Genomic DNA, 15,865 nt, shown 5'->3' with positions numbered 1-15,865 from the left:
CACCTGCTAAAGCTGTCCCTTTGCCTCTCCCTCTCCCTTGCCTTCTCCCTCTCTTTCTCCCTTTCCCTTTTCCTTTCCCCTTCCCTTTTCCTTTCCTGCTTTTTCCTTTGCCTTCCCCAAAAATTCCACTTGTTTTTTTCAGATGGGTGCCTGGCTCAGAGTAAAGGACATGCAGCGCACAGTCTCTAGCAGAAGTTGAAAATGGATGATGCCTACTGATGCTTTTCGATGATGTCATCTCCTTTCTCCTTTTTTCCTGTTTGAGATGTGTGATAGGAAAAAGTTCTAAGACAAGACTGACTGACCTCTTCATCCCTTGACTTCTCTTTCTGCAAGTCTAAAAACCATCTGAAGAAATGACCACTCAGCTACCAGAGGAGTCCCTGGAGACCCAGAGCTCAGATGAGCTTGAGTGCAAGATATGTTACAACCGCTATAACTTGCGACAGAGAAAACCAAAAGTGCTGGAGTGTTGTCACAGAGTATGTGCCAAATGCCTTTGCAAGATCATAGACTTTGGTGATTCCCCACAAGGAGTCATAGTGTGCCCGTTTTGCAGGTTTGAAACATGCCTGCCAGATGATGAGGTTAGTAGTCTTCCTGATGACAACAATATCCTTCTAAATTTAGCTTGCGGGGGAAAGGGAAAGAAGTGCCTACCAGACAACCCAACGGAACTGTTGCTGACTCCCAAAAGGCTGGCATCTCTAGTTAGCCCTTCTCACACCTCTTCTAATTGCCTGGTTATAACAATCATGGAAGTACAAAGAGAAAGTCCCCAGACTCTGAACTCAACCCCCGTGGTGGAATTTTACAGGCCTACAAGTTTTGACTCTGTTGCAACCGTGTCCCACAACTGGACAGTGTGGAACTGCACATCCTTGCTCTTCCAGACCTCAATTCGGGTGCTAGTGTGGTTGCTAGGTTTGCTGTACTTTAGTTCCTTGCCTTTAGGGATTTATTTACTGGTATCTAAGAAAGTTACCCTTGGGGTTGTCTTTGTAAGCCTTGTTCCTTCGAGCCTTGTTATTCTCATGATTTATGGCTTTTGCCAGTGTGTTTGCCATGAAGTTCTAGACTGCATGTCATCTTGATAACAAATATAGTAAAATAAGATGTATTACCAGATGTGTAGCATAGTTGATTTATCCTGTCTTTGTATTCTTATTTATTCTTATTGTTGTCCATCCCACTAAATGGAAGCAGTAGCCCTAGTTATATGGTCCTTTTTTTTCCCCTACTGAATTTGATTCCCCCTACCCAGAGCTTTTTTTTGAGCTAAAAATTGGAAATAAAATTTACATGTTGATTTTCAAAGGCCAAGTTTTAGAAAGGGATAAAGCAAAATTGCCAAACTTGGTGCCGCCTACTGCTGCCACTGTTCAAATGAGTAGCCCTTTGCTTTCTGTTGGCTTCATCAAGTCAGTCCAGGCTGCAGGATCCACCTAAAAGAAATTAATGTAACAGGCACCTTCCAGGTCCAAGTACCGCATGTCTTCACCCAAAGCATCTCATGCTTTGGAATATCTGTTGTTTATCATCCATTTTTGCTTAAAACAAATTAAATCACTTTGTTAGTTAATATTAAATGAAGAATAAGACAAGCTACCATTGCTTTTTTAAGTTCTCGTTACAGCAAAAATACATGTAGGAGGCCAATGGTTATAGTCTCGCCATATTTTGCAAAATGAGGAATCTTTTTTTACCATCTAAAAACATCTCCAGAACACTTTCCCCAAAAGGAAGCCTATTTTTCTTATCACACAGTTGCAGCTCACTGTGAAATATTCCTGCTAGTGAGTATTTCCGGGGACCCAGCCACATATTTGCTGTTCTCCAGGTGCACTTATTTCAGTGTACATACACCTTAGGGCTTCCCTTTGAGAGTTCAGAGCTCTGCAGACTTCTCTAGATATGTTCTGTTGTGCTTACCCTCCCTTTCAGTATTTCCACAACCACCCCACATTTCCAAGCCACTAGTCCTCCTAACAAATGAACAACCTCATGCACAGGTACTCTGTGGTAGTTATGCTGGAGAATTTGACTTATGTGACTTCAGCTCTCAAGATAGACTTTTATTCCCAACCATTAGGAAATGGATCTTTAATCACTAATACAAATTGGAAAAAAGTTCTGAAATGATTAACTGGTTTTTTGTTCATTTTTTTTCTCTTTCTGAGTTCACAGAATGAGCAATTTGAGGAGATACTATGACTTTAGGAAGGTTTCAGTTTAAGGCATAGTTCTTCAAAATGTTTAATATTCTGAACTCCCTCTGTCACCATTGTCAGTTGATGGCATTCTAGATGTGGCAATTAGAATGCCTTGATTAGTGGGGCTCAGAGGAATTACTGATAATTTATCATTCCGCAAATAGACCCAGGCCCTGTAAGACGTGCTTATATGTTGCATGGTTTAGGCTACTTTTTGAACTACTGGAAGAGCACAAAAATAAGTAATATTTAATGTTTATGTGTATAACTAGGTCTAGTCAATGCCACAACTGCAAACTGGTTTTCCTGTGCACAGCAGAGTAAAAGCTGAAACGGAGTTGAGCAGTGCAAGGCTGGTTTTAGGCACAAGATTTAGTAATTTCGGGGCAGTGTAAAAGGGAGATGGGTTTGTTGCATGAAAACTGAATGTATGACCCAACAATATACTCTTAGAGCTAACAGACTTTGGTAAGAATGAAAAATGACAGTGGGAAAAGCAGAGCCTAAGTGGTTGTTGTGTCTGTCAAGAGGATCTGAAATTAAGCTGGTCCAATTTTTGTAGATGGCAAAAGTGGTATCTACAGTTATATTCCTATTGCAAACATAGAGAAAAATAAGAAAATGTAAAGGTTCTGCTTTTCTCGACACTCAGTTTCTAATAGTGCGTATATATGTGTGTGTATGTACATATAGACACATATGTAAGAAGAAAACATAGCAAAGTTATAGTTTTCAAGTGTTTGGGGTTATGGAGCTGTGTATTGAATGATTAAAGGAAATGTTTCAGACTTTTCTGTAATGACAATAATTATAACTAAAATATTTTCAGAATTCCTAGAAATAACTATTCCTAAGTAATTGTTTTTAACGTCTGTGGTAAAGCACATGTAGTTAGAAGAGGTATCATCTCCATTTCTGGTATAGTGCAAGGTTTGACTCATCTATGAACTCATAAATTTTAAGTATCCAACAACAATCATGTCAAAAAGCAAGAAAAAAAGAAACCTATGTGGTTTTATAGTACTTCATAACTTTGGGAAAAGATGTATTTGTAGTGTTAGGGATTTACATGTTTTAGGATTTGTTCAATTTGTCTGAATACAGTGTCTCTAATAAAGGGCTGACTGATAGAGGAAGTAGGTTTTGCAAATATGTGATATATATGTATTACCTTTGCACAACATGTTCTACAGTGCTACCTGTTGTCTTTTCCTTTTGATTTTCATCTGACTAAGTTTATCTTAGGTCCAGTACCAGGTATTTTCTTTTCTGTTTCAAAAGAGAGCCTAATCTCAGCAAGATTAGGCTGACGCAGTGGTATCAGTTACATATCACAGCAAAAATAAATACACCTGTTATTATACTTCCCTACTTTTAAGACTGCCAGCCCATTAAATTTATACTGCTGTTTTAGGCTGTGCTGCAATACTAACCCAATCAAAAATCCAAGCGTGCAAAAACATACTGATTGTATAGCTATTCTGCTGCTCACCCAGAGCACATTATTACAGCTTTGGTGTCGTAAAATACCTATATGACTTACAGTATGACCATTAAGAATTGCTGGGAGGTAAATCTCAATTATTTGTGGAGAAGATATTTGCTGTGAGACTAGAGGAACTTCAGATATTACTCTTCTCTTACTTTTATTCTCTACCATCCTTAAGAGTTAGAACTGAAAACTCTTGTGTCCTCTGCAGTGGAATAACTGATGAAATCAATGTAAATGGGGCTAAAATCAAGTCTGGCATACTTGGCTGCCTGCTTTTCCTTCTCTTTCTCTGACTGTTTTTCTCTTCCTGGAAAGTAATGGCTCCTGTGGTTGTAAAATACTGCCTGCACACCCAGGCAATTCCCTTTCAGTGGGATTTATTCCTGCTATGACCAGACATATGACTCAACCAGGTAAAAAGTATTATAAATTCATTACTACAGGATTAATTTTGTCCAAATGAGATTTTTTTTTTTTAATTCCTGCTTATCCTATGGAGGCAGACTGCATCCTCACCAGCTGCTCATTTACAGTGTGATATAGTGATATCCCCTGAAGGCTGGGGCAGGATGATGCAGTAGCAGCTGCTGGACACAACATAGGAAGGATGTTCTGAGCTGGACCATCCTCTGAGCGAGACTCAGTGAGGGATGAAGCTCTGCCAGTGTGGCCTGAGCCCAAGAGCCTAAAGAACAATTAAATAGGATGCGGGACTGGGGTTGTGCTGTGGCTGAGAAACTGTGCAAAGCAGAGATGGGTCTATGCCTGGACAAAGGGGCTGTGTTTTAAATAAGGATTTTGGGGTACAGCTGCTGCAAACAGTTTATTGTTTTTCAAACTGACTCTTCTGGAGTTTAAAATTCATTTGGTAATTAAAATTACAGTTGAGTGTTTTTACTTTCCAAATGGCAAAGTATTGAACTTTATTCTAATTTAAAGACATACTTAGATTTGGGCATACTCCCAAAATAAGGGCTGATTTGATTTAGCTGCATTGGGAGTTTGTCCTACTGTATCAATTATATGCCCACAAAACTCTACATGCTAATATAAAACACTTCACAGAATCACAGATTCACAGAATATGATGGGTTGGAAAGGACCCACAAGGATCAACAAGTCCAACTCCTATCCCTGCACAGGACCATCCCCAAGAGTCATGGGATGTGCCTGAGTGTATCATCCAAATGTTTCTTGAATTCTGTCAGGCTTGGTGCTGTGACCACTTCCCTGGGGAGCCTGTTCAGGGCCCTCTGGGTGAAAAACTTTTCTAACATCTAACCTAAACCTTCCCTGCCACAACTTCAGGCCATTTCCTCAGGTTCTGTCACTGTTCACCACAGAGAAGAGACCAGTATCTGCCCCTCCTCTTCCCCTCATGAGGAAGTTGTTTAAAATAGGCAAATGCTTGTCCTGATAACACCATCTGCAAACTTCAGAGTTGCCAACATTTTACAATATATCCACAGATAGACACTGTTCTGAACAGACTTTATTACCTGAAGGTACAGATAAGTCTGGCAGCCCACAGCCAAACAGATAAGCACAGTACAGGAAAACACAGCTTTCCAGCTAAATGACCACACATCACTTCAACCAGAGGAAAAGGAATGGAGGAGGTTCACAGGAAGGTGGATGATATTTCTGAGGGAGGTCCTTGTCATTCAGGTACTGGACCATTGTTTTTCTTAATTCTAGCTGGTTCTAGGGATAGATTAAATTAACTGTTCCCCTTACTTTTCTGCCCCCTCTTCTGGGACAAGACTACATTGAACTGTGGGTAAACAGTATTTTGAAATGAAGTAATATTTTCTACTACACTGAGTTTGCAACCCAGTCTAGCACAACAAGACTAATACTGAAAAGATGGTAAATTGCAGCCAGGATGCAAGAGTGAACAGGCTGCAGAGGGGAAATGGCAGCATGTTGTTAAAATAGTTTTGATGTCAAAGCAAGGAAAACATGTGGCCACATCTTGCCTTTTCTTGGCTGGTTCAAAAATAGTGAGAGGCCTGAGGACCGCTATGATTCAACACCCACCCCAGCGTTATCTCTGGGACAGTTCACTTCAGCTGTGCATTGTGATTTCTTCTTCAGGAGTTCTACATCATGATTTCATCTTCCTGTGTGGATGGTGGGTGGAGTGAAAGGTCCACAGTGTTACGCTCTTAAACAGGGTCATTTTGACTATCCTTAGGTTTGTCAGGGTTGGTTTTTTCCATATTTCTTCATATTTCTACAGAACAAGATGGTATACTTTATTTTAAATAGAGCAGTGCCTTCAAGGATTAAAAAAAGAAAAAAAAGTGGGAAAAAAACCCTGAAAATTTTGAAATAATTTTAATATATTCAAAGTGATAGAAAGAAACTGTTCTGAGAGTCTATTTTTATTTTCATGATAGCAGATTAGATGTCATGCTTTGAGTGACATCAGTAAATATCTAGTGCTGGAGATTCCTGAGGGAGTTTATAAGTCTGCCAGACCTTAGGCACAAACCCCGTATTCCACTGCTTTTCTCTAAAGCACCATTCTGCCTTTTGCATCAGCTACCCTTGTCAAAAGTTGAACCGTCACAGTTTATAAAGAGTTCTGGCACAAAGAACATATCCCCAGTCTGGGGATGCTAAATCATCTTTTTAGAGGCATGTGTGCCAGTAGCAAAGCTTTCAGTGCTAGACCTTAAACAAAGAGAAGTCATCTTGCAGTCTGAATTGCTAGCATAAATTTAATTTTAAATCAAGTTTCATTGTGCTGGGCAACAGTACAATTAAAAACTGTTTTATTGTTTTTCAGCCTTTTGCTTGTGTAATGTGGTTTGCATTTTAAAAGATGTATTAAATCATAGAAATCAGAGATGGGTAGAAAAAAGCCTAATAAGTAATTTTATCCATTTCCTCTGTCCCTGTAGAGATGAATGCTTTGTCTAGTCTGTTTTTAAATATGTCAAGTGATGAGGCCTCCACTTCTTCCCACAAGGGACTTTTTAGCTGTTTAATAGGCTTCTTTGTTAGGAAATGTTTGCTTCATACTGATCCCAGTTTTTTCTTTTGCATAATGTAAACCCTTTATTCTCTACCCACTGTTTTAACTTTTATAAGATCTGGGAAATGTATTATATTTATCCATTTCATACTGTAGCTGAATAGTTCATAATCCTTGTTGTTCAAGTAACACAAGGGATAAGCAACCAGTTGCTGAACAGCTAATACTTCACTGAGATGGTGTGCCATGTACCAGTAGACATTTCCTGGCAAGTCCTGGCTCACACTGCTTTCTACATTAGGGAGTGAAAAATGTCAAGTCAAACTGAAGAAATGCATCTTCTCAAGTGCATGCACGGCAATATTACTGAAATTTCAAGAGGTGCTGAGGCAAACAGCCTACTTCTTTAGACATTTTCTTTCTAAAAGTGGATGATTTTATAAAAGTATGCTTTTAAAAAAAGCATTTAAATGTCATTTTCATAAGCAAGCCTCTATGTGAGAACAGCACTATGTCAAAACTCTTAACTTGTTGAGAGACAAGGCTGAATTGATTGCCACTCACTGCTCAGCAGTTTTTGCTGACAGCTTAGCTCAGAAAAAAATTCAATTCAACGGTAAAGAGTTTGAAAAGATGCCTTTGCAACTGCGTCACTGGAATCGGATCTCTGCATGAAAAAGTGACTCATGTCTTGACAACAGAAACTGTGCATTTCTGATTTAATTACAACATATTAGATAATCCTCTGCCTGTCTCAAAGGACAAGAAGGAGCAGTGTGACTAAGGAAATCCTAGGTGGACAAATGGATTTTATATGGTTTCGCAAGATACTTACTTTAAAAAAGTGGTACTATGCTTTATGCTGACTCTGGGTCAGGTGGAAGGTCCGCTGGGTCCCTCTAATCTAAGAACTGTAGTGGGTGCATGTAAAAAAGTACATGAACAGCCCACATGCATGGTGAGCTTTCATATACCTCCTAATTTATAGCAATCTGCAGTTTGGAGATCTCTTGAGATGGAGGGTGTGTCTGTCTGTGGGTTTGATTCTTGCCCATGGATTTCTGTTAATTCTTTTAAGTGTTGTTTTTAACCCATTTATAGTCTTGGCATCTAAAAAGTCCCACAGCACAGAGTCCCACAATTTAATTATATGCTTTGTGGAAAAGGTCTGCTTTGTCTTGAAAACTCATAAGACACTTGCTATATGTCCCCCATTTTTTCCAATAGGAAAAGCAGTTCTGAGATATGATGGCAGATTGTTTCCTCTACACCCCATAGAACTTCATCTGTCTTTAGAAATATTGACAACGTGATTTTATCCCTCATACTTCTCCTTGGCTGTCTCTTGTCCAAGCTGAAGATCCAAGTCTTTTTGATCTCTCCTTAGGCAGCAGGCTTTCTGTGCTCAACACCAGCCATTGCACCTGCCTGAACCTTTTCTGCTGCTGCTTCTTTTTTACTTTAAGGTGAGACGAAGCACTCAGAAATAGGTTCTAATTAGTGTAATTTGTTAAAAAATCATGTGACCATGTAAGAAATCTGTACTGCCATGACCGTGGAAATCACTTTGTCGTTGATATTGTTCCTGACGGCTCATCTGAGGTGTTACACTTGATTATTGTTACTTTATATATCATGCATTATATGGATGTGTATTGATAAACTTCCTAACATATATTTATCCTGTGCATTCTAATCTTTCTGCTTAAATTTTCCAGTTCACATGGGTACAGGAGACAGTAGATTCCAGGAAAATATTTAATTTAATCTTGGCATAGACTGTGCAGATTTTAGCTCTATTAAGCACATGGCCTGATATTGCTGGACTGAGCAGCTACTCATCAGCAAGTGCTGTAGAATGCCTTCTCTCTCTGCCGTAGTAGTGTGCCTACCTCACCCACTTGCTGCAGCCATCCCAAACTACAGCCTTTTTATTGCAAGAATACTTTTTTTTAAAAATGTCTTGTACTTAATCTTTTATTTCCTCAAGACTTGTGGCCTTTTTCGTGTTCTCCTTTCTTCATTCCAAGAAGAGGAGATGCTGTCAGATAAAATAAACTAAAAATAAAATAAAAATAATAATGCTGTTTAGAGGGTAGGGTCCTTCATACTGCCATACAGGTAGGGCAAAAGTTGGGAGTTTCTGCCTTCATTGTCTGCCTTACCAGATGCAAGCAGGGGGCTCAGGAGCTTGCTGTCCTGGGCTCCACGGAAGGCTCCTTGCAGCCTCTGGAGGACATCACTGTTCCACCTTTGTTCCTGCTTTTAGTTAGAAAAACTGAGTGACTCCAAGAAAACATTATTATTGCATTAAAACTGGATAGGGCTCATTTTCTCTCAGTGAAGAATAAAATTCTATGGCTGAAACTTTTTTGGTCCTTCCAGGATCAGCTGCAAATCTTTGATAGCTTTTTTTGTTTGTTTTGGTAATGCAAGAAAACAATAAAACCAGGTCAGTGAGGCTGTATGAATAATGCAGGTAGTTAATGAGATTTCAGAAGTAGGTTCTGAAAATTGGGGGGAAGAAAAGGGGTTTTAAAAAAAAAATAGGAGGTGGAGAAAGAGGCTCGATCACACAATATGGCTTGGGTGGAGAGGATAAATAGCTGTATCTAACTTGACAAGACAAGACATTGTAGAAATAATGCGCAAAGACAGGTAGAATGTGAAAAATATGTGTGTATGTTCCAGCAAATTATGAACACATTGTAGTGTGAAATTCTTGGTCCAACAAACTGAAGAAAACTCCCAGAATATCTAATCATATATTGCTTTACTTTGCCACCAAAAATCCACTGATTTCAAATTCCAGATGAGCTTGAGGCTTACCAAACATAACATGAGTTTTATGAGAGGAGTTTGGCTGCTGTAACTTTGCCTTCTGTAGCTGTCTTTTTTAGGTCTATGAAGAAAAGTCACAGTGTGGGGTGTTCATTTTGTTTGTTTTTATTTCAGGAGTGGAACGATGAAATATAATCTTGTAGACAAGGAAACTATAACATGGTAGCAAATGGCAAAAGTATAACTATTCCTATCTGAAATAATGAAGTACTAATGTAAAAGCAATTGTTTGACTCAATAAAAATTTAATTTTTCAGTAAAGATTTCTCATGATAAGCATATTTCTTAATGCCTGAGTCTTTCAGATTTCATTCCTGTTACTCATTGGAATTTTAAAAAATAGACTGAAGGTGAGTATGTGAAGGTGAGTATATTTCACAGTGTTTTAACGCAGTAAGACAAAATATTTCTGTTTATTGCATGAGAATGTAAAGTATTTTGTGTAAAGGAAGATTGGAAAAAAAAAAAAACCGAAGCTAGGCAGATTTCTAGATGATCACTCAACCATGTATTTTTAAGATAAAATGACAGGAACATGTATGAGGGAGCATTCCAAGTAGCAGCCAGAAAGTACTTTGGAGCATGTATTTTGCATTGGATTCCTACATTTTCTGACCTTGCCAACTGACTGTTTTTAAAAACACAGGGCCGATTCCTGGTTTAGAGAAGGATGTTCTTGCCTGGAATCCCTTAGTACAGGCATCTCTAAAACCTGAGTCCGCTAGTGTTTGCTGCTTTTGAAGGCTGCAAGCTGCAGGCCATCGCCCATGTTATCAGAGAGGTGTCAGTAGAATCTGGTCACAGGGGATGGGAATGGGATTTGCACACACATGTGCACAGGGAAATGCACCTGCTCGGCAAACACACACTCCCCTGGCATGAATTATTCCCTCTTTTAGCAGGACTACAGGGAGTAAGTATGTTGTGTTACTCTGCTGGCTTCAGGTACAGCTGGACCATATAGGAGCACAACTCCCAGGAGCGTAGTATGTGATTTTAGTAGTAGTGGGCAGAATAAGAAGATTTATTCACATTATGCAGTATGTGGCCACTGATGTAATTTGCATTTTGAATGGATGAGACTTTGGTTTAGTGATGGTTAGATATAAAACTCATGCAGTGCTTCTTTATTTTTTAAATTGCAAAACTTCACCTGCCACACTTTACTTCCTTTTCTCTGTGTTAAACTGAGGGATAGCCCAGAACTGATAAGCTTTCTGATATTCAGAGCCTCAGCTTGCAGATATTTGGACCGTGGGTTGTAGGCTAATCCCACTCTTAGCTGAGAGTAAACCATCCTTGGAAAAAGATGGTGGTATACTAGCTATCCCTCTTTCTAGTGTAGAAATAAAAGTTCAAATTAAAATTTGGGCATTTGTTTTGTTCCGTGGCAGATTCAGACATGAAGTGTCTTTTTGGCTTTATTTTTACCACCACAGAATTTCAGATATTTCCCCTGTTTTTTCACAACACAACCTGATGCATAGGTTTAGGAAATCAAGTGCAGTACATTAAGAAATGAGAGAGAATGTGATTTTTGCTCAGAAGTTCTTTGTTTCCTTATTGAACGGTACTGATAAAAGCACTAAACAAATAAATAAAAAATGGGAAAATAGGCCACATTGTTGAATATTCAAACTGCTGAACTTTTAACACTAAGCCAGCATTGCTGGAACCTCCAAAGAGGAAAAAAAATGAAGCTTAGACTCATATTCTTGATATGTTAGAGCTAAAAGCCAGCTCTTCCCCTACCCAAACACAGAAAATATCAGGAACTGCTTATGCATTGCAAAGGGATGCAAACCCATTCCTCTTGTCATTGACACATTGTTCAAAAGGCAAGTTATTTGATGGTTAGTTTTGCTGGAGGTGTTGCTGTTTTGACCTGGGACTGAGCCTCTGGTAGTAGCAGGGAAACATATCTCAACATCACCTGTTTGTATGTCCCCATGGCAACTGGGTGGGGAGGACTGGGAAGACTGTCTCCCAGGCCTGGAACAATGACGACATTTAGAGATGCTTCCTGAAAGATGTTACCTGCCAGCTGTGCCTGCTTGTCTGAAACATGAATCATGACTGTCTCCTTGACCAAGGACATGCAGCTGAACCATGTGGTGCCCAGACTCCTCTGGGAAATCCTACAGAGCAAACTGAGCTGGCTTCAAAGGGAGAACTGGGAGGAAGAGCCTTGTGGGTATCACAGGGTGTGCTTTTTACACAGCAGCAAGGGAAGAAGCCCTTGTTCCCATTAACATGAAGAGGAATGGTGCATTTCACTCCCAGTGCTGCATGTGTTTACCTGGTACAGGTGGCTTATGTTGTGTGAAGTATTCTCCCTGCTGCAGTGCTGTGCTCTGGTGGTATAGCACTAACTTCCATTGTCCGCGCAGCTTTTTCTTCCATGCTACACGACTAGTAAAGCTGCAGGGCAGCTGCACTCAGGCATTGGCAACTCCAGCACTTTCTCCCATCCTTCCCCACGTGGCCTGTATACACCTGGCACTAAGCACACAGCTTTTCCTGTCTGAGATGCCAGCCCCATAGCTCTTCTTCCCTGTCCTCTCCCAGCTCCCTGTGCCACCCCAGCCTACCTCACTGCTAGGTGTCTTAAGGAAACATTGCAGCCATGTTTTCCTCCCTCCATCTGACTTCTTGTGTTGCTTTTCTGTGTTTCCTTCTGCTCTGCACAAGGCACTGAGCCCAACTACATGAAATGCTATACTTAGACCTGACCAACTAATTCAAACATAATACTTGACAGAGTTAATTTAGACTTTGCCTTTCCCTGCTTGCAGAGCACTGCACAGAGATCGTTGTTTCCTGAAAATAATTTGATGCTTATTTACTTTAAGTTGATATCTCCTTGATGATGCTCTTCAGTGGAGGGATAGTAGATGCTTGCAATACTAACAGTGTGGATTGCAATCAGTTAAAAACATTGGGGTGGTGTGTGGCACAAATGCTTACAATGCCCAAACATTGGTGTGTAAATTTAACATTTGTTTAAGATTGTGTAAAATTGGGGAAAATTTATCTGAAATGTGAATGATTATTTTTAGAGAAAAAAATCATTGCAATTTTGACACATATGGAGGCCTCAGGTTTCTGGACATGGTAAAGTGAGAAGAGTGAGATGTGCATCCCATGTCATCTCTGCAGATGGCTGTCCCAGCGGCCTGTACTGCAAGCACTACTCTTCCTTGTGAGCACACCTCCAGACTACATGAAAAACTCCCTCAAACCTCCTCTCATGCTGGTCAGTGTTGGTTTCTAAACCCAGGCAGAGCAAACAGGGTAACGTGAATGCTTTTTCTCCAGCGCTTCACTACTTGGAAAGAGTAGGGTAGCACCAGTGGGGAACCAAAGGGAAGTGGGGAGCGGGAGTAGGGGTCCCCACAGTCCAAACAGTGATATGTGGATGCAAGGAAGGCTGCGTGGTGGGGAGGCAAAACCGGGAGGTGGAGGCTAATGTAAACTCAACCCTGATCCTGAGCTGAAAAGTCTTCTGGCAAGACTCTTTATGCATCAGTCTTCCAGAAAGACTTTTTCTGCATCAGTCTTCCTTAAGGAAAGCCTGTCTGTGAGAAAATGGCTTGTAAAATTAATGCCAGTGACAGGTAAAATGGGGCAAGGAAAAATGAGATGGTCACTGGTTAGCTTGGAGGCTTGTAGGAGCAGGAGCAGGTGTTCAGCGAAAAGCCCCAGAGATAACTGTCCAGCGAGGGGCCTCAGAGATAACCATGGAATTCAGCAAGAGACCCTGAAGCCTGAGCGAGAGAGAAAAAGAACTGCTAACTCCACCAAAGTGAGACCGTGCCAAGTATGCCTGAGACGAGAAGCAATTCTGAAGCCAAAAGACTGTTTATAGACTGTTTATAGTAGCTCCATTTTGGGACTACATATTGGTCAGCTAACTGATAGTAACAAGTATGTTGCAATTTGGTTCATGAAGAGTTTGAATAGTTTGAACAATGTGTAGTTGTACGATGGAAAAGTTCCATGCATTCCCCTCACCCTGTAGTCTGTATATCCCTCTGCAAAATATGATAAATTGTAGCGAATATGTGTAATAAAGATCTTTCTTTCGGAATTCAGTTTGCTCCAACAGAAACAGAGCTACACTGTGTCTTTGGACTACTTTTTAGGCATTACAGAGGCTTTACAGTCAGGCATGTCAGATGAGGTTTTGCTAGGCTAAAGATCCTGCTTAAGCTGTCTCAGACCTATCAGTGGTCCTCTTCAAAAAATCAGAAAGGATGGAAGAAATACCAGGAAGAAGGGGGAAAAAAGGTATGTTTATGCTTACATTTTTCAAGGTGGAGTGGGTAGGAGCAGGGAATAAGTGATTACTCAGCTCTCTGTGGTTCCCCTGATTAAGCCACTTGTATGCTTGAAGGTAGATGCAGGGCTACCCAGTGCTCCCACCATGTTTTGTCCCTTGAATGATTGAAAAATTCCACATTTGTTATGGTAAAGGGAAAATTCCAAGGTGAAGATAAAAGCATAAATGGAAAAATCTGATAGAAAAAACTATAGGAGTTGCATGCCTCTGAATCACCTAAGATTCATTTAATAACCAATTGTTTCAGTAAAACAGCAGTAAAAGAAATTTTCTATTGGCACAGGTTTTCTTCAATAGCTGCCAAGCACAAATCAAGGAATGTTTACTTTGGTGCTTTTGTCTGACAGAGAAGGATTGTTTCTGGCAAGTACTTTATATTGTATTAAGAAATCAGTCAAAACAAACAAACATGTGAAAATTGCATTTTAAGAGCAATTTAAAGCCACCATGCAGAGTCTCAACATTAAAGGACACAGTGAGGGCAGATGTGGTTGGTTTGAAAATAATATATTCATAAGGATGCAATGTATTTGCTTCTTTTAAGTTCCTGATGTGAGCAAAACTCTTCTTGATCTATGGATCTATTATTTTTTGCACAGGGAATACTGCTCAGCCTTTACAGTGGCCAGTGAGTGTTTCTCCCTGCCCCTGGACATCCCAACAACTAATGTTCTTGTGTAAAAAATAGTGATAATACCTTATCTGCAGGCAAGTCACAACTAAATCCTCTATTTCCACCATCAGATACCGGAAGGATTAGAGGAAAGGAAAAACAGCAGATCCAAGCAGTGTCATTAAAATATTTGAAATTCTTTTGAATTAATAACTTATCTATTGCATATAGCAAACAATAAGTTAAAAATACTTCAGGTATGCAATTTTTTAACTTTACATAGTTTGCTTAGCACATGACTGTTGAAAGAGACTTTAATGAGTATTTTTTTTCCAGTTGCTTTGCTGTACAACTTCACCTTTGAATTTTTCAAACTGGCAAAAGCTTCAGTAACTCAGTGTGCCCAAAGCTTCGTACTGTTAGTCCCACTACAGCATCTTAATTGCAAACCAGAGATGATAGCTCATGTTCAATGAGCAGAGACACAGGTAGGGCCAGTGATCTATCTGAGCTCTGTTACAGTGTGAAGTCTTTCAGAGAATGCTGCAGGCTAACATGGAGAGAACAAAAATTAAAACTAGTGTGTCAAGAGTACAGGCATTGGTACCAAAACCACTCTGGTCCCCATCATTGCAGGGCTTCCAAATGGGGAAATGCTCCCCAGATCAGGGGAGGGACATGCAGCTTCCTCAAGTTCCTCCTTCTGCTGTCAGGCATAGCACCACACCAAGATGTGCCTTCCAGCAGTATGTGAAGTGCTTGATGTTACTGAGGTCACTGACGGAGATTTCTCCTTCCTTAACTCTGGGTGGGGGAATGAACTATCAGATGCCTGATACATCTGATGTGTGAAAATTAAAACGTAACAGCATGTTCTTAAAACATAAACATGACATATAAGATTATCATAATTTTAAAGATGCTGCAGTCAAAGAAATGCATCTTCCAGCTGCAGCAGCAAGTGGTGAAGGATGAAGAAGGTGGATGAGAAGATGCGTTGTTAGATCCCAGAAGAATCCCAGAAGGAGTGCAAGGGAGGCTCTGCCTGCCACACAGGTGAGTCCTGCTCCTGCCTAAAACTTCCATGGTGCTGAAAAATGAACCTCAACAAACTGGTCTTGGATAAAATTCCAGCTGTCACAAACCACAGGGTGCAAGAATGGTAAATCTAGACATCCAATATTCAAGATAGTGTATCTGGGAAGGCAACAGAGAGGTAATTAAGATTTGCTGAGGGGACCTACTGTATTGGCACAGACCCACGATGACTTAAGGAGATTTCCCAAGCACTGACATCTTCCTCCCCACGTGCATCAGAAAACAACAGCTGAGGCTGAAGCCAAGTCATTGCCCACCAGAATGGGGCAATCTCTGAGCCAGA

The 15,865-nt window shown here is 40.2% G+C and overlaps 1 protein-coding gene across 3 annotated transcripts in view; it reads left to right on the top strand.

Moving 5' to 3' along the window:
* RNF182 (ring finger protein 182) overlaps positions 1–9,754 on the top strand; it is a 37,126-nt gene extending 27,372 nt beyond the window's left edge. For all 3 annotated transcript variants that reach the window (XM_051799271.1, XM_051799272.1, XM_051799273.1), the window contains one exon: positions 143–9,754. In XM_051799271.1, the coding sequence (XP_051655231.1) occupies positions 357–1,094 (738 nt within the window). In that variant the 5' untranslated portion in view covers positions 143–356 and the 3' untranslated portion in view covers positions 1,095–9,754. The remainder of the gene's footprint in view (positions 1–142) is intronic.
* Positions 9,755–15,865: the final 6,111 nt, after the last annotated feature.

Source organism: Manacus candei, unplaced genomic scaffold (genome assembly GCF_025592945.1).
Source record: "Manacus candei isolate 608988 ecotype Guabito, Panama unplaced genomic scaffold, ASM2559294v1 h1tg000049l, whole genome shotgun sequence".
Lineage (NCBI taxonomy): Eukaryota > Metazoa > Chordata > Aves > Passeriformes > Pipridae > Manacus > Manacus candei.
Note: the sequence above shows the minus strand (reverse complement) of the source record. Positions and strands in the feature narration are given on the sequence as shown.